The sequence below is a fragment of the Eretmochelys imbricata genome, chromosome 4 (genome assembly GCF_965152235.1).
Source record: "Eretmochelys imbricata isolate rEreImb1 chromosome 4, rEreImb1.hap1, whole genome shotgun sequence".
Taxonomy (NCBI): Eukaryota; Metazoa; Chordata; order Testudines; family Cheloniidae; genus Eretmochelys; species Eretmochelys imbricata.
In genome coordinates, this window is record NC_135575.1 from 92783432 (window position 1) to 92806422 (window position 22991).

At 37.6% G+C, this 22991-nt stretch overlaps 1 protein-coding gene across 2 annotated transcripts in view; it reads right to left on the bottom strand.

Moving 5' to 3' along the window:
* Positions 1-1224: 1224 nt before the first annotated feature.
* KIT (KIT proto-oncogene, receptor tyrosine kinase) overlaps positions 1225-22991 on the bottom strand; it is an 80589-nt gene continuing 58822 nt past the window's right edge. For both annotated transcript variants that reach the window (XM_077815622.1, XM_077815623.1), the window contains 14 exons: positions 21425-21539; positions 19903-20096; positions 18779-18885; positions 18568-18694; positions 18142-18246; positions 17943-18053; positions 15664-15814; positions 13638-13726; positions 11384-11511; positions 8935-9057; positions 6410-6521; positions 6213-6312; positions 5379-5484; positions 1225-4042 (listed from right to left, as the gene is read on the bottom strand). In XM_077815622.1, the coding sequence (XP_077671748.1) occupies positions 3926-4042; positions 5379-5484; positions 6213-6312; positions 6410-6521; positions 8935-9057; positions 11384-11511; positions 13638-13726; positions 15664-15814; positions 17943-18053; positions 18142-18246; positions 18568-18694; positions 18779-18885; positions 19903-20096; positions 21425-21539 (1685 nt within the window). In that variant the 3' untranslated portion in view covers positions 1225-3925. The remainder of the gene's footprint in view (positions 4043-5378; positions 5485-6212; positions 6313-6409; positions 6522-8934; positions 9058-11383; positions 11512-13637; positions 13727-15663; positions 15815-17942; positions 18054-18141; positions 18247-18567; positions 18695-18778; positions 18886-19902; positions 20097-21424; positions 21540-22991) is intronic.

Sequence of the window (22991 nt, forward strand, 5' to 3'; positions counted from 1 at the left end):
GGGGCTGCTTCGACTTCAAGGACTGACTCATCCCCAGCCACTGCTCCAGCTGTGGGGGCTGCTCCAGCTCCGACCACTGCTCCAGTTGACAAGGTTCTGCTCTAGTCCTGGCTGCTGACGCAGCCCTGGTGGCTGATCCAGCCCCAACTACTGCTCTGCCTGCTGCTCTGGCCATTGGGAACTGACCCAGTCCTGGGGACTGACCCAGCTCCGGCCACTGCTCCAGCCACCGGTGCTGCTCCAGGTCCAACTACTGCTCTTCACCAGGGATGCTCTGGCTCCAGACACTGCTCCAACCGTTGGAGCTTGACCAAGCCCTGGGGACTGACCAAGCTCTGGCTGCTGCTTCAGCCACTGGGGCTGCTACAGTTCCAGGGACTGACCCAGCCCCCAGGATTGACCCAGCCCCAGCTGTTGGGGTCTGACCCAACTCTGGGGACTGACCCAGCCCCAGCCCTAGCCACTGTTCCAGCCCAGGGCTGAAGCCGAAGCAGTCACGGAGATCCGTTAAAGACACGGAATCTGTGATTTCAGTCACAAAATTGTATTCTTAACCATGACAGCCTGCACTAACCCACGGTGAACCTGCATCACAGTTACAAGTTGCAACTTGTTTTTCATCCCAGACCCCACAAAACATATTTTTTCCACTTCCTGGCTCATTATAACAGACAGCGCACTATGCATAATTTTGTTACTTCACTGATCAGTGGTATTATTAATGTAACAAAATGATGAATCCTAATAATTTCACTGAACTAGGAAATGGAAGTAAATTAAAACTTATTTCTATACCAAATGTCCCCCAATACCTGGTTGAAGGGATGATTCAGCTCATAAATAACTTGCTGAACTGAGGCCTAAGCATGTGCTTAATGGTACTGCTCACAGCAGTATATTTCTAAACTTCTTGCAACATTTTATCTCAACTTTAAATTACTCAGACCAATAAAATATGTATTGTGGACCAATTCTCTAGCATTAAAATACTTTCACTCTTGGATACCAAAACAACCCTGCGTGCACAGATTCTTAAAGTTTTTCACATGCTGATCTAATCTGTTTATACGTAAAGAGGTCTCCAGAGAAGCATCAATAGATTGTTAGTGTCATAGCACACATTTTCAAAAATATTTCAGAATTCCAAACTTCGCCTCTGTGGATCCAGATACTGTGGTTTTGCATCCACCCAAGAGTTTATTAAGATTATAACTAAAGGAAATATTACATTTTAAGATATTACACATCAGTAGCATAGGAATATGTATTTACATTTTTATTTGAACTCTTTAGAACTGCAATTCTACAACTGGACACCATATCCAAAAGTGTTTCATAAACTTTCAAACACTTACATTATTTATACATATGGTTTTTGCATATCTATATATACATATAAAAATATTTTTGTGACTCAAGGACTGAGACTAGTCAAAATGACATTATTGCTACATTTCCATATTTACAAAAAACAATGCGTAAAACCATTTAAAACATCAAGCCACTACAAAATAAGTTTCAAAAAAGCCCAAATTATAAAAATATAAATTTAAAGAATATTTGAGACCAAAAATTCTTTCAGCTAAGTGCCCGCAAAGTACCAAGACATCTACAATTATACCAGCTAGACTGTCTACAATAGCTCTGAAAGCCAGCACACTACAAAAGAATTTTCATAGCATTGAAACAAGAATGCTCAACAAGAAGTATGATATGCATAAGTGTGCCCCCAAACAACTGGTTAAGAAAGGTGCAACAGCATAGACAGGTCCAGTGCAAATGGCTATTTTAAGATTGGTTGACAAATTTCTAGAACTATATACGAAATACATGGTTGTATAAAATAAAGTATGAAAACATGAGGTACTAAAATTATAATACCAGTGTGTGCATTTACAGCTATCTTGTTTTAGGCTGTTAGTTACACATAAAAAGTAAATGTAAACTCAGAACAATGAGACTGACTAGTATGTTGAGTATAAATAACAGAGTGCTTAAGTGCAGGCACATTGTAAATAAATAGGTACTTAAGTAGTACTGTCTCCTACATGCTTCTTTCAATGTTTTTGCTGATTTATACTTGACAGGAATATAGGAAGAGAAGAACTAGCAGTATTTGTGCTGGAAAAAATGGTTGTTTCGGACACTTAACCAGAGTCTTGGGCTCAGGGCTAGTATTTTTAAAAAACATATTCTCACCCCAAATCTACATACCTGTAAAATAAGGCTGAATCTCTATTTTGTGTTCTGCTACATTAAGATCCAATGTTTCCCAATAATAATCTCTCCCTCTTATTAATTTTACCATCACACAATATTCATCTGGAAAGACGAAGGGACTGAGAACAAAGCCCTTCCCAGGTTACGGGTATGTGGGCCCACCTGTGGGAAATTTACACTTGTATGAACACAAGGGGCCTCTGGAAAGAAGAATTCTTTGACGAAGAATTTGAAGAAGAATTATTTGTTTAAAATAAGGTGAAAAATTAACTGCCTGTCCTTAAGGTATGTGGATCCTACTATAAACGTCTCCTCTGTACCCAGATCAAACTACTACAACTACGGAAAGAGATTTTTCACTTTCACATTTTTTGTCCATTTTTAAGATACAAATATTAGCCAAGCATGTACTACTCCCTTTCCACCCTGCAACACCACACTCTTTGCTTGGAATGAAAACTATGTGAAATACGGGCTGGGACATGAGTAAGGCTAAGATTATGTCACAGCGGTCACAGAAGTCATGGATTCTATGTCTTCCAGCGACCTCTGTGACATCTCCCTTCAGCCCTGGGGTGAGCGGGGCTGGAGCTGTCAGCCAGCTGGGACCCTGGAACTCCAAACCACAGCTCCCAGTTGCCATGGGTGGGGAGGGTGCCCCTGCAACTCTCAGCAGCTGCTGGTGTCAGGAGTACCCAGAGCTCCAAGCCGCTGGCCCTGGAGCTCAGAGCCACTGTGAGAGGCAGAGGGACCCTGGAGCTCCGAGCCACTGTGGGCGCCAGGGGGCCCCAGAGCTGTCAGCCGAAGCAGTGGGTGCTGGACCCCCCCTTTCCCATCCTGCAGCAGGGCTCAGGCTCTCATCCCCCACATCAGCCCCATTTTGTCAGTTATTTTGAGTATTTTGAGGGACAGGTCATAGGCTTCTGTGAATTTTTGTTTATTGCACATGACCTGTTCCTGACTTTTACCAAAAATACCCGTGACAAAATCTTAACCTCAGACATGAGGGAAGGGGAGAGAAGCTCCACAATGCTCTCCTTCCCCAGATGTCTGGAAAGCCTTCCCTAATTGCAGAGTCCCTTCAATGGTCTAGTGGCTGCACAGGCTGAGGTGCTGGGGAGGAAAGGCGGGAGGTGTTATTCTATTCACTCCCACCCCTCTCCATGTCCACATGTTACCCTCTTCTAGTGGCATCCAATTCAGAACACCTGCTTGTGACATTTGTAGGGTTTTAGACTTGCCACTTGCAAGCAGCTATTTGTATGTGTGTATGTATGTATGTATGTATTTATTTCAGAAATGTAGCAAAAAATCCCCAACAACCAAGCAATCAGAAAATGACTATTAGCTTTCCAGGCACAGATCTAGAGATGGACTGTTTAATAGTTGGTTTGGTTTGTATTCAACTAGCTCCAGACCCAGGTTTAAGATTTAGATTTTTGTTTATATGACTCCCTACTGCAAAAACATACAATATAGCAAAGTATATACAGCTTCAGTCAAAACTGCAACAATGGATGTGGTGGATGGACTAAGTTTACGTGTAACGGTGCGTGGTAAAAGACAGTATTATAGCAACGTTCAGACTACCCTGGTAGTGAGTAAAGTAAGACAAATCATTTATGTCTACCCTCTCTTGTCCCCTACAGAATAAGAGTGCCTAATCCATCTGGGTTGGCTATTTTCCAGATGTCCCTCTCCTCTTTCAAGCATCTTCGCGCACCACAAGGGGTTGAGTAGATGAAGTGCTGCTCCCCACAGAATTAATCCTCACTGAGTGATCTGCAGCATTTCCTTGATGGGGTGAAAAGTTTGAGTAAGCCTGGAGAAGACAGATACTATTGTCAATATTTCACTGAATGCCTCCTTCATATAAGCAGAATTCACCATTGCTGTTAGTTGCCCTGTTTTACAATGTGCCCTGGTAACATCTATCCGGGTAATTTGTTTCCTTGGGAAATTAAAGTACATCCTGAAATAGAATTTAAGAGTGCCTGGATTTAATTGTTCTCTAAAATGGATCAGAACCTCAAACTCAGTTATTAAAAAAAGACAGGAGATTTTGTAAGATAATTTTAAACAGAAATCTTTGAAATCTTTCATCTGAATCTTTGAAAATCCCTCCAATAATTTCATACTTTTCCTCACATTTTTGCTTTTGTTTCAGTAACCCTTGTAGTTTGTCAAAAATATGTTAAAGGAAGCAATTGAACCCCAGCAGTTTTTGGTTTCCTCATTTCTCAACATATTGGGGAGCCACTTGTGTTTGTGTCAAAGCCAGGCACCTAGAATTTCCAAGGAACCATTATTTTTAACCTAGAAGCAAGTTCGAACCCCATATATGGCCACATGATCCTTAGGTGCAGATCTGTAAATCATTCGTCACAGGGCAGGATCTGTGTCTCTGAAATGGCATAATTCCTTCTTTAAGACCCGCTGTCCATTTATCCATCCACAAAGTTCTTAGTAAGAGAACTGAGTACAGCAAGATGCTAGCTTGTCAACACTTACATTCCACGTGACAGGCACCAGGGCCCAGATTTTTAAAGGTCTGTAGGTGTTGCTTCATTCATATGCAACACCTAACTGATTTAGGAGCCTAAATCTCATTTTCAAAAGTGATGTAAGCAATTAGGAGCTACGTCTCACTGATAAAATAACAGAGCAGACAGATCAAAAAGTAAAGAAAGGCCAAATCCAGAAAGTGTATTACTTAGCTGTTCAAACAAAAGAAAAGGTACATTCCTGACTGATACATCCACAATTATGAGATTCCATACATATATATTAGTCTGTGTTTTAAGATATGAAGAAATCAAAAGCTATGACCATATTTTATAACAACATGTACAGCATGTACATTTTCAAAAACATGCAAAACATCAAAAACATACTCTAACTTGTGTTTATTTCATTTTATGCAGATACACAGTTTTCAAAAGTTAGTATGAGCATACCATTTGTGAAGGAATGGCGCAGCGAAGAGCTAGGGGTAAGTCTGAAAATTATCCTAACAGGAAAAATTTACAGTGCAAAAGTACACCAATAACAAGGCCACTAAATTTTTTGCTCTCTTTTTAGAGTCTGATTTACATCACACAGGTTTTTGAGAAATGTAATATTAAAGATTGAAGATCCATTTGGAAGCTCATACTTACATGGTTTGCATTATCTGAAAGCTGCTGCTCAATTAGCTGTACAATTTGCTTAAATGTTGGTCTCTGTACAGGATCAGCATCCCAGCAACTCTTCATTATCTCATACCTGCAAAGATGTTAAATTAAATATTATTGACTGGAAATTTCAGCAAGAAATAATTTCTGTATTAAAACTCCATTATTATCTGTATGGGCTAAAACAGATTGAAGTTATCCAGTGTAACAATAGCAACTTATTCCGAAATTTCAAAACACAGCTAAGTAAAACTGTTTAAACAAATTTTATAAGAGTAGAAATAGTAGCACTGGCCCAATTGGCTATGGATATTAAGGACCGAATGCTGCTGAGATTCTGTGGGGAGAACTCCATTTGACAGTAATGGAAGTTCTGCGTAAGGAGTTGCTACAGCAGGATGGCTACCTATTTAAAGATAATGGGTCTGATATTGACAAATTTGAAAAAAACACTACACTGGAAATGGCTAGTAAAAAAGATGCTTGGACCATCTTATTCCAATCAGGAAGTAGAACACAAGTACAGAAATTGCACAAGTCGGTGCAATTTAACCAGTTTACATCAACTGAAACTGCTTAGTAAGCTCTGTGTATTATCTTTATTATCTTTACCTTAGAATATCTTTAATGACAGAGCCATTAGGCCATAAAAGGATCACAGTATGCAGGTGTTATACAATTAAAGCTAGTTCAGCTGTAGAAAATTTGAAGGGGAAAAAAAGGCAACATTATAAGGTACATTTAGCCCATATCTGGAAGTTTTACTTCCTTTGTTTCAAAAATTATTGGCTGATTAGTAAGTGATAGCTTGTCTCTTACATTTCAACTGGTGCACATTCTGGACTAAACATTCTGTATCCTTCCTTAATCATTTTATAAAACTTGGAGTCCACAGGCATTCCAGGGTAGGGGCTGCTTCCTGTGGAGACAACATTTAATTAATCAATGCCATTTTAAAATCAGAAATAAACTCTAGGTGAAATACAAAGTACACATTCAATCAGTAAATATCTTACCTAAAGAAAACAGTTCCCAAAGCAATATTCCATAAGACCAGACGTCACTCTCGAAAGTATAAACACAGTTGAAAATACTTTCAGGTGCCATCCACTTTACAGGAAGCCGAGCCTTTACAGGGGTAGGGTATGAAGGTGAAAATAAAAATTAGACAAGCAGGTTAGAAAATTTAATAATATAAAATGTACATTTACATAATGGTTACCTATCTTTTTATATATTATTACTGAAGTGGAATTCTCTCTGCAAGTCAGAGTGCAGAGATACCATACAGTTACTGATCCATCACTGTACAGGCTTTCTACATTTATACCATTCCTTGCACTCTGATTAGTTTAAGTGTCTGATTTGCATAACAGCTATATAGTTGTGGCACCTTAGAGACTAACAAATTTATTTGAGCATAAGCTTTCGTGAGCTACAGCTCACTTCATCAGATGCATCAAGTACTCAAGTGCCACAAGTACTCCTTTTCTTTTTGCGAATACAGACTAACACGGCTGCTACTCTGAAACCAGTTATATAGTTGTTTTTATAAACAGTGTGTGACTCCCTGTTTCTGCTTTAAAATGGATGATAGCCAATCAGAGTGCAAGGATTTGTATAAACATGGTATGGTTGTTTAAAATAATCAGACTCTGAATATGCATATCTCTTTATTTGAATTAGCTATTATGCTTACACTGCTCTGATGCACTCCAGTTTTTCAAGCAGACAACCAAGGCAGCTGCTTTAGCTTCTAATACACCCTCCCCCACCCTCAAAAATGCAAACTGCTGAAAAGGAAATGGTTAAAAAAAAGTGTTCAAAACCTCTTGATTGATTTCCTTTCTTCCCTCTCATTCCTTTGACCTTTCCGCTGTTCCCAGAATGTTTGTATTGCAATGGGAGAATCCCAGCCCTTTCCTTCTAACTCTTTTGAAACAATGTATACCAAAATATATTATAGCTACTCTGTCTAGGAGAGCCTTGATGTCCTGTAGGGAAGGGAAGCAGGAAGTAGGGAAAGGACTTAAGAGGAAGAGAGGAAAATGAGAAGGGAAAGGAAAGGGTAATATCTTTCCATCAACTGCCTAGAGTTATGGGTGATGAAAAGAACATGTAGATGTTGGAGTAGATGAGCAATTTGAGTTACTCATGGTTTACTAAATGAAATATATAGCTGCAATAGTTAGATATTGGAATAATGTTTGGCTGAGTTAGAACAACCAAATACTCGTGCAGCTACTTGCAGCAGAAGTGGCTGCCGCCATTGTTTGGAGCATCAATGCTCCTATAGCCGTAGCTGGGTTAAGATCAGGCCAGACACAATTAGAGGAGCCCCTCCCACAGCAGCCCCAGTTTCCCTTCTTCCCCAGCAGCTTTGCTGCCTATCCTTCTCTAACCTTCTCAGACTAAGAAAAATCCTATTGTCAAGCAGCTCAGGGCAACCTAAAGCATAGTCTAGACAAGTGTAATGTAATTAGTTACTGCCCACCTCACAAGCTGCTGGCCTGCACTTAAAAATCCTTGATCAAGCAGATCCTGACTTGAGTTTGAAAATTAAACCTGGCCTCTCACTTCAGTTTCTTTGTAAATGTCACTGAGCAGCACTCAGTAGATATTTTACCAACCCAGCCTGGCTGCTTTGCTGAATTCTTCCTCTGACTTCAGTTGTACCCTATACTGAACTTTGGGAACAGCACACATGGCTGGGGCAGATCTCCAAAACCAGCTGACAAATGCAGTCTTTTTCACTTAAGCCTTAAATGGTCACATTCTGGTTACCTTAAAGACTGCCTCTTCCTGTGGGACACCAAAGCAGCTGAGATTATCAAAGGCACCTAAGCGATCACCCATTGGGTTTATTCGGGAGGAACAGGCACTTTCAGTGAGAGAGGGACTGTGGAATTCTCTACCCTTCTCAGCTTGCCACAGCTTGATTTTTTGTTTCTTCAGCATGCTCCTGTAGTTTATTCCCATATGTGTCAGATTTTCACCAAGGACCCATGAACAGCTCTGGCAGTTAAAAAGGGACTTAAACTGGGCATAAATGCAATGTGCATTCACTTTAAGATTTGGTGAAAAGGGGTCTTAATGTAATTGTGAATAGTCTGGATTGGAGTATTCAGACTTTTCTTTTTTGGTCCAAAATGTCACATCTCACTACAGTCCATATCTATCTGGATCTACAACTGCAAGTGTCAGGTTATGTCTGTTACATATACAAATTAAAGTCAGTTTCATTGCTAACCTCAGAATATAGAACCAGTGAAAAATCAAGCCTATTTCTGCTTCCCACTTTGTCCTACTCAATAAATATCCCACATTTAGAATACAATTTCTGTTATCTGCATGATATTTATAACAAAGCAAACACCATAAAACCTGATTTTTAGAATATTGTTGTATGAATACTTATTTTAATAATTAACCAAACAAATACAGCACCACTAAGTTTAAAGGACATAAAAATAACTAAATTTTAGAAAAAGATTCTTTCACAATTAAGACAATTTAGAATGCTTCTGAGTCAAGTACTTACATTTCCTTTGACCACATAATTTGAGTCATTCCTTATATCTCTAGCAAGGCCAAAGTCACAAATTTTTGTTATTCGACCATGAGTGAGAAGTATGTTTCTTGCCGCCAGATCCCGATGAATGCACTAAAGTAATAAAACAAGCAAACAGGAAAATATTTGTTAGTATGTTCAGTCCTTTTCACTGCTGATGCAGAATTGCTGACTGTGTGTGTTTTCTTGAATATACATGTACTTAACGATACATAATATATAGTGCAAACTGAAAGTCAAAGCATTTGAGTTTAAAAAGCTTACTTGGCTATCAAGCTTTATAGCACAATAATGTTACCGAAACATACAGGAGGAAGTGCATATACTGCTGTCTATAGTTAAGGTGGCCTAAGCATTTCCATTAGGAAGGATAATTTTCTGTTCCTTATAACTTTCTCAGAGTTTCACACTTTCAGCTGAAGTTCAGTGTGCTTGCTCTGAGCCAGAAATTTTTTTTTTCTGAAAGTTTCATTAAAAAGCGATTGGGCTATTTTCTAACACAGTCAGAGGGGGAAAAATGCAATTTGTTTCTATGGAAAAAAAATTATAGTTTTTTTTTAAAACAATTTTCATGACCTAGGGGAAGGTCATGGAAACTAGAAATTGGCAAAAATATAGGCTCAAAAATTCAAAAGCACTTATATTACTTAGGAACCTAATTCTCATTTTCAAAAGTGACTAAGGCTTTCATTAAGACTTGTTTGTAGGGCAGGAAGTTTAAAATTACATATATTTGTTTTTACAGTAGATTCAAAATATACTGTACAACATAATGTTCCTAGATTTTATTACTTTTTTCATATTAATTGCCAAATTGTTTTCAAAAAGTAAAAATCTTATTGCAACTGCAGGGACATTATTAATAGCTCTAACTTTTTATTTGGCACAAATCCCTTTCTGATATTCCATAATTTTTCCTATGAAACCTTTAGAAAGCACAGAGCACACAGTGTGTCCAAATGAAAACAATTTGTGGGTCTCTATGTTGATTTTAACATTTTTTTAAAAAATTACAAAGATTCTTCAGTAGGAAACTAAAAGTATCCCATATGTTAAACCAAAACTTTGAAAATACCCATCCTGTAATGATCCACTTGTTTAAGAAGGTGTTCTATGGTTCAAAAGTATCAGATCATCCAGGGTTTAATTCTGAACACATACATTTTGTGCAAATAGACCTTTCTTCAGAGGTCTTCTAATGCTTTTCAGTTTGTAAACTGTTTACAGATATCACAGAGAGTAAGCCATCTAAAACATTCAGGAGTTTACTGTCTTTTTGGAGGGATCTCCTCCTTTGAAGATCAGATTCATTCACAAATTCTATCTAGTTTCCACACTATAAAAGTCCCTGAAAAATTAAGTCTTCAGGGCTTGTGTGGGATCAGATAGCAGCAAAAAACAGATGGAGATTTTATTAGACGGGCTGCGTGCTCCAGGAGTCAAAGGAAAGGCCAAACTTATTGACCCTCTGAGCCAAACTACGACAATCTTCAGAAGTTTGAGAGCTGGGCACGCCAGTTGGAGCAGGGCTTCTGCCCTGCGGTGGGGTGGTGGGGCTAGGAGCTTCTGCCCAGAGGGTAGGGGAGTCTCAGGGTGTCAGCCCCAGGGGACATGCCTGCTGGGGCTCAGGACTTCACCCCACGGGACATGCCTCCTGGGGATTCAGCCCCGCTCCTGCTGAAGCCCTGATCCCAGCAGGTGCACCCCGCTGGGCTGAAGCCCCAAGACACCCCTTCCCTGCTGGGCAGAAGCCCCTAGCCCCACCACCCTGCTGCCGGGCAGAAGCCCCAAGCTCCCCTGCAGTCTGGTAGATGGAGAATTGGCGGGGGGTGGAACTCTGTGAGTCGCACTTTAATCATAAAAGAGCCGCAGTTTGGCCACCCCTGCTATAGACCAAAATCCTCAACTTCACCAGCAGGACATAGGAAGTAGCAACAGAAAAGGACCTGCTGCTCCTGCTTTCTCCATACACACACAGTTGTGGATACGGTGCACACACCCTTACAACTCCTCAGGCCTATCCCTCCCTTCACACTTCTGGTCACAGAGCCATAGCATTGCTCTGTTCCATGCACTGAAGGAGCTCTCCAATTCCCAGTGCCCTCAGCAATGGAAATGCAACAATTCTGCTGCCTTTTGAGCATTGTACTCCCAGAGGTAGCCTAGAGGTTTTTCTTCATGCGAGTAAAGTCCAGGGAAAATTAATTCTGAGCAGACTAGCACTTTTCAGGGCAAAACTCTAGGCTGGTAAAATGCAGGACTAGATTTACACAAAGGAATAGACTAGTCAAGTCTTCACAGTACAGCAGAACCCTGTTAATTTGCAGTGTTTGTTAAAAAGATTACTGAACAGGTGAAATAGTCATGTTTTAAAATGTCAATATGTGAAGAAAACCTGTCACTCAAATTCACAACTTACATTTTTGGAGGCAAGGAAGCTCATGCCCTTTGCCACTTGATAAGAAAAACTCAGTAGATCTTCAACGTCCAGAGCCAATTCATCATCTTCTAATATGGCAATGGTAACATCTTGATCCATATATGATCCTAAGCAACACAAATGCAAACACTTTATAAATGGACTAAGTATGATGGCCTGGAAACATATTTGGCTTATATTTATCAGAATGTGGTGCTGAATAAATAAGGAAACTCAGTCCATACATAGAATCATAGGACTGGAAGGGACCTCAAGAGGTCTGGTATTCTAGTCCCCTGCACTCAAGGCAGGGCTCAGTATTATCTGATCATCCCTGACAGGTGTTTGTCAATCTTGCTCTTAAAAATCTCCAATGAGGGAGAGTCCACAACCTCCCTAGGCAATTTATTCCAGTGATTAACTACCCTGACAGCTACCCACCACCCCACCTAATGTCCAACCTAAACCGCTTGCTGCAATTTAAGCCCATTGCTCCTTGTCCTATCCTCAGAGGTTAAAGAGAACCATTTTTCTTCCTCCTCTTTGTGATGATCTTTTATGTACTTGAAAACTGTTATCACGTCCCCCTTCAGTCTTCTCTTCTCCTGACTAAACAAATCCAATTTTTTCAATCATTCCTCATAGGTCGTGTTTTCTAGACCTTTAATCATTTTTGTTGCTCTTCTCTGGACTTTCTCCAATTTGTCCACATCTTTCCTGAAATGTGGTGCCCAGAACTGGACACAACTGGACTCCAGTTGAGGCCTAATCAGTGTGGAGTAAAATGGAAGAATTACTTCTCATGTCTTACTTACAATACTCCTGCTAATACACCCCAGAATGACGTTTGCTTTTTTTGCAACAGTGTTACACTGTTGATTCATATTTAGCTTGTGATCCACTATGACAGCCAGATCCCTTTCTGCAGTACTTCTTCCTAGGCAGTCATTTCCCATTTGTATGTGTGCAACTGATTGTTATTTCCCAAGTGGAGTGCTTTGCATTTGTCCTTATTGAATTTCATCCTATTTACTTTCAGACCATTTCTCCAGTTTTTCCAGATCATTTTGAATTTTAATCCTATCCTCCAAAGCACTTGCAACCCTCCCAGCTTGGTATCATCCGCAAACTTTATAAGTGTGTTCTCTATGCCATTATCTAAATCATTGATGAAGATATTGAACAGAATTGGACCCAGAACTGATCCCTGTGGGACCCCAGTTGGTTTGCCCTTCCAGCTTGACTATGAACCACTGATAACTACTCTCTGGGAATGGTTTTCCAACCAGTTATGCACCCATCCTTATAGTAGCTCCATCTAGGTTGCATTTCCCTAGTTTGTTTATGAGAAGGTCATGCGAGACAGCATCAAAAGCCTTACTAAAGTCAAGATATACCACATCTATTGCTTCCCCCCATCCACAAGACTTGTTACCCTTTCAAAGAACGCTATTAGGTTGGTTTGATATGGTTAGTTCTTGACAAATCCATGCTGACTGTTACCTTATGAGCTTCTCGGCATTTGCAAGTTGATTGCTTAATTATTTGCTACATTATCTTTCCAGGTACTGAAGTTATGCTGACTGGTCTGTAGCCCCCCAGGTTGTCCTTATTCCCCTTTTTATAAATTGGCATTACATTTGCCCTTTTCTAGTCCTCTGGAATCTCTCTAGTCTTCTATGACTTTTCAAAAATAATCACTAATGACTTAGATATCTCCTCTGTCAGCTCCTTGAGTATTCTAGGATATATTTCATCAGGCGTCTGTGACTTGAAGACATCTAACTTGTTTAAGTAATTTTTCAGTTGTTCTTTCCCTATTTTAGCCGCTGATCCTACCTCATTTTCATTGACATTTACTATGTTAGATGTCCAATTGCTATTAAACTTTTTATGAAAACTTAAACAAAAAAGTCATTTAGCATGTCTGCCATTTCCACATTTTGTTATTGTTTTCCCCCCCGCATTGAGTAAAAGGCCTACCATGTCCTTGGTTTTCCTCTTGCTTCTAACAATAACATCCATTACCAAAATGGTAGAATAATCATTTGAATCCCTCATCTAAATGTTTTCACAACATAGAGACACATGAAGCCTTTTTAACTGAATTTATTCTTTTTTTAGTCCTTGTCACATTGAATTAGGGTTTTAATTGGACACATCCATCATCAAAGATCATTTTAAAATTGAAAAGAAATCAGAAATCCCTCTTTGTACGATAGGATGTGAGTTAGATTTCTGGATAAGTACTTACCTGTCTTCCCTGATCTTCTTTTATCTGCTTTTGGTGGAACAACATAAGAGACTCCTGGTTTCATGTCCATGTATTCATTGATGACATCACTGTGTGGATAATTTAGCATAAAAATATTAAGAACAAATCTGAATCTAAAATTTTACAAATGATTAACACTGGAAAAACGTAAGGTTTGTGAGTGTTAATTATTTTTAAAAAGAAAATAAAAATTCTATACAGAGATTGATGAGATTTGACAAAATAGGCTATAAGGATGTGCATTATAAGATAAGTAATGGTCTGATCTCAAAGTCTGGAGTTTTGTTCAGATAAGCACCCAAAATTTTTTTGTTTATATTCCTTATAGTTAAGGTTGAGTCTGGAAAAGAAATGGCTAGATATTTCTGATGACATTCTAATGTTTCCTTCTTCTATTCAGGACCGCTTCTATCAATATATTCGGTAATTCAAGTTTCAGTTGAAATTCAGAAGATAAAACTGGAGAGAAAAGTTAACTGAACATCAGAATTTCCAAAAGGGTTCAAGTTTGGTTGCAGAAATCATGATAAGTTAGAGGGAATTTGTATTTTTTTTAAATCAGTTTTCCCATCCCTATGCATATTCAAATGTATGGACTCTAATTACATATAGTTTATAAATATATACCTTTACAATGATGAATATTTTTCCATTTAGTATCTTTTTGAACTATATGGACACAAAAATTCACTTTACCCTGCCCATATACAACACCTTTTTTCCAAGTATATCTTTTCACTTTGCAAACATTACGCTTGGTCTCACAACAAACCTGAGAAGTAATTAAACACTTCACCCCTCCATTGAAGGGCAGAGACCTCTGGGGTGTTATGCAGCTGCAATTCAACAGCACACAGCAATACTCAAATTTGGTAAAGACTCTACAGACCCCATCCAACCTTTTATAAAAAAGTGCTATGTGAAACTCAAATAATGAGATTCTCAGCTTTATATCATATTTGAAAGATGGCACCTCCAATAGGAGTCATAACCTCATGGTGGGATTCAAATGGAAACTCCAGAACCACTTCCTTAAACACATAGGTGGTTTCTTCAGTGTTGTCTATCCATGTACTGATCTAGCATGACCAATCTTCTCTTGAAGGTGTTATGGCACAATGGTGATATGGCAGATACATCCTTAACACCAAAGGGACATAACTCCCTACTGTAGCAAAGTGCTTTAGCTCCTACTAAGAGCTCTATTGGATTCTTTTTAAGTTCAGTTTGCTAAAGTAGAGTAATGGGCTCAATGCTGCAAAGTATAGACTGAAATATAGAGCGGGTCCTTTATTGCTATACAAGTGAAGGTTTGGTAAATGACATCTTCAGTACTTTAAAGAAAAGAAGGAATTAGGAGAACCTTTGCACAGATGTATGTGAAAATGTCCTAAGAAGAAGAACTTGGGTTGTATCTTAAATGGAATTCTTTAATAATATGCAGGCAGATGAACACTAGGGGGAAAAAAGAGTGCAAGAACAATGTTTGGGGAAATCCTAACTCCAAAATAGTGGCACAGGGTCTTTTGTCACAAGATCTGTGTGATTTAGTGCAGTACTGAAAGGCATTATTTTTGTTGTAAAAAGCCATCCGCAAATGCAGGAACTCATGGTAACACAGAGTGCTATAACACAACATTAGCCATATTGTCATTTACGTTGCAAACTGACTGGTGCCAACCATTAGCAGTAATGATAATTAAAAATAAAGATGGAAGTTTTTGATCCAAGGAGTGGCACTGGACACAATCATAGAAAAGCCGTTGAATCAGTAAAAATAGAAGTGTATGAAATAATTTGAACTATAATCTTTAAAACAAACAAATTACTTGTAAAAATTAAATCATCTTTTTATAATAAACTGATTTTTTAAATAAATTGATGCAATCTTTAGAAAACACTACACAAAAGCCCTCTTGTGATTTCTTTTCACTAGATCAGCTTTGATTTACCCTCCCTCTGAACTTTCTGGCTATGCCTTTATGTAGTAGCAGATTATTCTTACCATGCAGGCCCTTTTTGATGCAGAAGGTTCTCATAAACTGCTGTTTCTGCATATTCGTCATGCTTTGGGCAAATAAATGAATCGCGTTTCCTTCTCAGAAAATTCAAAAGATCACCATAGCAGCAATATTCCGTGATGACCAGAGTGGGGCCTGCAGATGCAGAGGGAGTTTAAAAGGTGGGTATAAGGTTTGCTTTCAGAGTCAAAAATCTTATACAAAAATATTCTTCAATTAAACACACAAAATGTCCTATTTGAAGTCACACTACACAGTATTGTCTAGACATGAAAAGTCATAGTGAAGTTACAGCAGCAGTTTCCTCATTCATGGACTAGTTACTATTGTGCAATTAAAGCTATGTCATTCCCAGTTAATTTTCCCCCCATCAATAAATAGTATCACACTGTATAAAAATTAAACAAATAAGTCTTTTTTCCCTCTTCATGTGATAATGTTTCTGGCCAGACACATCTGTATGATTTTGCTCACTTCCTGAAGGAAGTTATTTGTTCCAAATATTAGAGTAAGAGGCTTCAAACATTAATCCTTTTGATTCACTTCTGTTTACAGTAGAGCTTCGAGTTCTTTCAGCTATGTTTTTAAATAATGTAGGGTGTTATACTCTGCAGTATAATGGGAAAAATCATTCACATAGAACAGTCTGCTGAGACAGAAAACTAAGTTACACTAGATCTTAGAATATTAAAATGAAATTTAAAAGGGGAATTAAAAGTCACCAACAGCATAGATGTTTATAGATCATATGTATGCTTTCCGAATGAATGACTGCAGCGACGGCATTTGAATATGTAATAATGCTGCCCATTATTTCATTTGTAGGATCATTCTGTACCAATATATCCTCATAGTTTTTCTTTAGTTTAATAATTATGGTTTCCATAAGAGCAAATACTATAGTTAATATTACATCAGGATTATTACAAACCCTATATTTTCATAAGCTTATACTTTATAAAATTCTCTTTTTTGTCTGAAATAGTCCATGCATTGATTCAGGCCATAGAATTTGCTTTGTGGATCATTTGAACCAAATCCCTTCAGTCATTTTTGAATTATGAAAGGGTGGAATGTTTTGCATAAATCTAAAACTCTGAATTATTCCAAGATTTTTTCCTTTGAAAAGTAAAATGCAGAAATTAAAAATTACAAACATTTATGTTAGCATAACATGTAGGTTACAAATTTAAATGCAGCAAAGTTAAGAAATCACTGTATATAAGCTTCAATTATTTGTTGGATTTTATTATGTGTGCATGTTAACATTACTGTTTATGTTCTTAAATATATAAAACCAAAATGTCCAGGATGTGCAATGTAAACAAAGTTACTTTGAGAACCTTACTTTTTCATTTTTTGACTGATAAGTATTTAGAATTAATAACCCTAATATTCCAATAATAAATGTTTGCTGCAGTTTAAATAGATTTCTGAGGACTGTACAAGATAATACATATACCAGTTCAACAGTAGATAGTAAAGAATAACTCAGTTCAGACACTAATAAACCATAAAACCATAGAACCATAGAAAGTAGGGCTGAAAAGGATCTCAGGAAGTCATCAAGTCCAGCCCCCTGCTCTGTGACTGGACCAAGAAAACCTAGACCATCCTTAACAGGTGGTTTGTCCAACTTGTTCTTAAAAGCCTCCAGTGATGGGGACTCCACAATCTCCCTTAGAAGCAGATTTCAGAACTTAACTACGCTTATAGTCAAAAAGTTCTTCCTAATATCTAACCTGAATCTCCCTTGCTGCACATTAAGCCTGTTACTTTTTATCTTACCTTCAGTGGACATAGAGAATTGATCCCCATTCTCTTTATAGCAGACCTTAACGTATTTGAAGGCTGTTATAAGGTCCTGACTCCCCCGCAGATTTTTTTCCCTCAAAGCTAAACATGCCCTTTTAATGTCTGTTCTCATTTTTGGAAGCTAATGTTGCTGACGACAAACATAGACAGCCTATTTTATGAACTCTTAAGAGGAAGCTGTTTTATGCGCCAATCCAATGGAGTCCAGAAATGGACCATGTGCTGGGTCATGTCAGCAAAAAACTAATCTTCATTTCTAGCCAAAATTACTATGGTCTTGGGGTTTTTTGTGTGTGGATTTTTTAATATGGTCTCAAGTCTAGAAGAAAGGTCTTACATGAGAAGGTTAAACATTTCATCATGACTAAGCAATTCAAGGTATGTATGGAATAGGTTTCTACTTCTACAATAAGGCAATTACAAAAATCCAGTAATCTCATAACTTTACCTCCAACAGTGCAGGCTCCAAGTAGATTCACAATATTAATGTGGTTACCAAGGTAACTCAGAACTTTGAGTTCAGACATTAAGGCTTCTCTCTCCGTTAAATGGGCACTTGCTGGAATGAAAAACATGTCATTCAGCAAATTCAGTATACAATAGAAGAAAGTTAGGAAAAAAGAATATTGTACATAGTAGAAACTTACGTTTGAGCATTTTTACTGCTACTGTCATTGCAGCATCAGATTTAAACAGACCATATGCAGTAGCCTCCACAACTTTCCCAAAAGCTCCAGCACCAAGAGTTTTACCTAAAAATTGCCAGACAACTTTTAATGGGTGTCACAACATTTTACCTATCAGTGGTTCTTTTTGCTTTATATTAAAAAAAGATCAGTAGTAGATTATTGGATCAATTTAAGCCATTTATTCTTCTCAAAGGAAATGGAAGTAGTTTAAGACAGGAAACTGCTTCCTCAAATTGCATGCTGAAAAGCAGCTGTTGTCATTATTATATACTTTAATATTCAATATATTATTGATAGCAAATGCTATGTTTTCATGACAAGGTCTCATAGAAAAGGGATTGAAAATTTCACATTGGAAATGAAGTTAAATAAACCTAAACTAACCAAAACTCAATCGGTTTCTAGGAAACTCCCATTTCTGATCATATGGAAGTTGTGTTGGGTCTATATAAACATAGTTGTTTCCATTTATTTCTTCAACAACTTTCCACTGAACTTCATATTTGGGTTTCTGGAAAAAAAGGGGAAAAATGGCCATTTTACTGCTAAAACTTCAACGAGAACAACTAAGATGAATGTGTGCATCTGATTTTACCTGTAGATATTTGTACACAAGAATCATTACTATGATGCACATCAGTCCTGCTGCTACTCCAAACCCTATCAGTAAAGGAGTGAAGAGAGTGTGGGTACTGATATGTTCTAGAAAGAGACAGAGAAAGTTGTTAAATGTAAAATCTTTATCCCCCTAATTGTTTTTCTTCCTCAGGGAATATTTTCTTTGTTTCTGCTGGAGCCCAGATGCTTTTCCCTTTTTCCCCTCCCCCCACCCGAAGGCTGAATATCAGAACCCTCCTAAATGGACAGAACTGTAAGATGATGTTGCCTGATGGCAAGTTGAGACATCTCTTTACCCTGGAAGCTGTGCAGTTTAGTTTGTTTCTTCAGCACTCCCAGCCCCATCAAACTAGGAAGCGTGAAACCAAGACCAATTAAACTCAGGGTTTCTGCATGGTAGCACAAAGTTCTATCGTTAGCCCATTAAGACAGCTCTCGCCAATTATTTTTAGCTTTAAAAACAGGATTCATGTCAAATTAGTGAAAGAAAAAGTTTCTTAACTGAACTTTTCTCAAAATCCCAATTTTTTAGCTTATCCAATGATTAATATGCTCTCTACAACATATTCTTTGGAAGCAAAGAATATGGACAATAACATAATCTTGTAAAGATCAATATGCCTCAAATCTGACCCATTTTTGTTTGTATATTATATATGGCACATAGTATAGAAAAAGAACAGCACAGAAACCTTAGCTTTTGCACAGAAGGAAACAACAAAGAACAACATACAGGTTGCAACTGATAAGTATTTTGGCATTTCCACTTTTACAATTCTGCGAATTCTTTTATGCTGCTATGGAGGCCAAAACTCATTAGCACCCTCTAACCAGTGTGTTTGCAATCTGTTGTTAATTATTTTTATTATAGTGGCACCTAGAGGCTCCAACCAAACTCAGGGCCCCATTGTCTAAATAAACAGGACAGACAAAGGTGTGAGAGGGCACAGAGAAGGAATGTTACTGAGCAGGTCAGTGGCAGAAACAGGCAATATATTTAAAATATGGGTCTTATTGTAATTATCTGTGATGCACAGAGCTAAAACATCCCATCATCTTAATTACATTTTATACATTTCTATATACCATTTTGGCCACTACCTTTAACAGCAAAGTTGAAAAAAGCAGTACTTCTGGCAACATCATTGGAAGCCTCACATGATATAGTGCCATTGTTTTTGAATGTGCTGGCATCAATGGTACTTTCAACCACTATCCTTCCAAATGATGGAAAAGATGAATTTCTATAATAGATCTTCACATCCACTGGAGATATAGCTGGTGAATTGAAACACCTGGGAGAAACGTTGTTGACAATTACCCTTTTATTGGATAAATACTTGGAGTAAATTCTTCATTATTTGAACTTTCTTCTAAGATAAAGTTCAATATTTACAGCCAGATCCTCAGCTGGTGCGAACTGACACAGCTCCATTGAAGGATTGAGCTGAAGAACTTGCTTTTTATACTCTAATGATCAGATCTGAAGTATATTTTTTCCTCTGTGTGCAGAATTATATATGTAAATCCTCCATGACAACTTAACTGATACCTACACAGCGTGGCTCTCTGTTCTATTCTACTGGCTACTCCACATATAGAAATTTATGAGTCTGCTGCAGCCTTTGAGCTATGGAACCTGGCTCTTTAGCTCAGGCTATCAGATCCTTAGGTCCTGGTTTCAACTCCCACTGTTGATAACTTATTCAGAGACATTGTGTTTTAATAAGATAAAAATATATCCGTGGCCAATCTACAACAGCACCATATGTATCAAAGAACAAAATACCCAGCAGTGCCTTACAAGCTGTTGTTTCTAAGAGCTACCCTATGAATTGGTCAAGATAAGTAGGTTTACTCTTTTTTGACCAGTCAATTGTAATGTTAAAATTTGACATCTTTACTATATAAAAGCAAGCATGCTAATTTTAGCAATATTACCAGTAACATAAGTTATAAAACAACACAGATTTTCCTTAAGAAGACTAAAAAAACAGACTATTTAAGGCTTAAAAAAATGATTCCAGTGAGATATATGTGACTTGTTAGTACTATGTCTCTGATAGAAGAAGTGAGGAGCATTTTACAATGTGTTTCACAAATATTCTACCTCAATCTTCTTAGAGACCTGGTAATTTAGTAATTTATTTTCATAATAACTCCAGACACATTTAACACGTAATCTACTGTATACACATGGAAATTTCATTATCCTGTGTCCTGGAAAATTGTGTGATTACATGATAAATCCAAAAGATAATAGCCATATATAGAAACTCTTCTGTAACTGTCATTCTGTGAAGTTACACAATTAGGGTCAAATTCACCCCCGGGGTAAAAAGGTGTGAAGCCTTTGTAGTCAGTTGGCTTACAGCAGAACTCAATTTGGCCTTTAATGTCTACTCAGTAAAATACACTGAGTATCCTCCCTTCAAGGAACAAAACAAAAACAAAAAAAATCAAACAAACAAACAGCACAAACCTAAAACAATCAAGACTATGCTTACAGAAATAATGCAACAGTTGAACAGCTATTTGTCTGTCTTCTTTCAACATCTTATTGCTTGAATTTTAAATCAGGTGTGTCAGGTCACTTTTAAGGCACATTCTGGAAATTACTCACCTCTGCTCAGTTCCTGGACAGAAACGCCAATCTATTGTAGGGGCAGGGAAGCCAGCTGCCACACACTGGAGCATGCCATTGCTAAGTCTGTCCGAAGTGAGAATCTCTGGTTTTGCTGCAATAAAATAAGTGAATACTCATGCTTTTGGTGAATAAATAATTTTCACTCTGATTTATTACTAATTCTGGCCCTAATTTTGCCAGCATTTATGCATTGGACTACTCACTTCCATAAAGTCGTGCACGTGCGTGAGCGTTTGAAGGACCAAGGCCTGTATGACCACATCTTTCCTACAGTATCATTTTTAACATTAGCTACCTATGAAAATATATTTAATTTAAAATTATTATGTTGACAGGCTAACCTAGATTTTCCAAAGAAGGCAAAAGTAATACAAAAGCAAAATACTTGATCTGTGCAAGAATTTAAAACGACATAATCACAGCTGACAAGAGTTTAACCCACCAGAAAAAAAACCACCTTCCATATTTTGGAACAATTAATAAAGTTCTCTGCTGGCTGATCCCTCTAACATGCATTAACACTGTTTTTTTCATGATTGTGAATGTACTGTATCTGTCACACCACACTTCTGTTACATCTGCCTTTTATGTAATACAACACCATTGCACATCTAGGAAAGGTACTACAATGAAATATACAAGAACTTCCCACAATGAATTAACTAGAGAGTTGGGATTTGCTGTGTATTTAAAACACCCTGCAAATTCTCTAGATCATAGCTGATAGAGAGCAAGATTGTTGTAAGAAACTACCCAGCAAATTAAATATCAAAGGCAACTGCCCAAAAGGGTTTGAGCAGTGTACAATAAAATATAGATGTATATTTACAAATACATTGTCTTTGGTAGTTCAGGCTTGGATTTTACAAAAAACTGCTTTTAAGACATTGCACATGTAGGAAATAAAACTAATATTTGGATGAATACATTAGATTCCTAAAAAGTAAGTCACAGTTAATTCATTACTTTAAAAAACATTGTATTGAGCAGCTTCCTTTCCTCAAGACACTATATTTTGTTTTAGTATATCAAGAAATAACAACATTGATGTATTTATTTAAAAGATTGTTATCTGAGCACAAGAAGAGAACGTACCAATAAAGCAGAATTTCCACATAGTGATCCAGTTTCTGAGAACTTTTGGAAGAATAGGCAATAACAGAGTATAACAATAACAAAGTTTTGACAACTTTTCTAAAACACTCTGTGAGGATTCATTTAATAGAGGATTTGGACAGTTCTAATAAATGCAGAAGTCACATTTACCACCATATGTATCTTAGCTTCCTTTCAAATAACTGTAAACGACACTAATGGAAGATTCAATCTGCTGAAATCTCCAAGGACATTGAGCAATTCATAGATGCCATTAAAAGATCTTTTTAACACATTATTTTTCATAGACACATAAGACCAAATTCTCATGTGCTGTAAATTGATGGAGCTGTATTGACTTTAGTGAAGCTAGTATGTACATTTACACCAGCTGAGATGCATATACTGTAATTTGTTTGTGGATATGAATTTCATTGTCCATTTTACT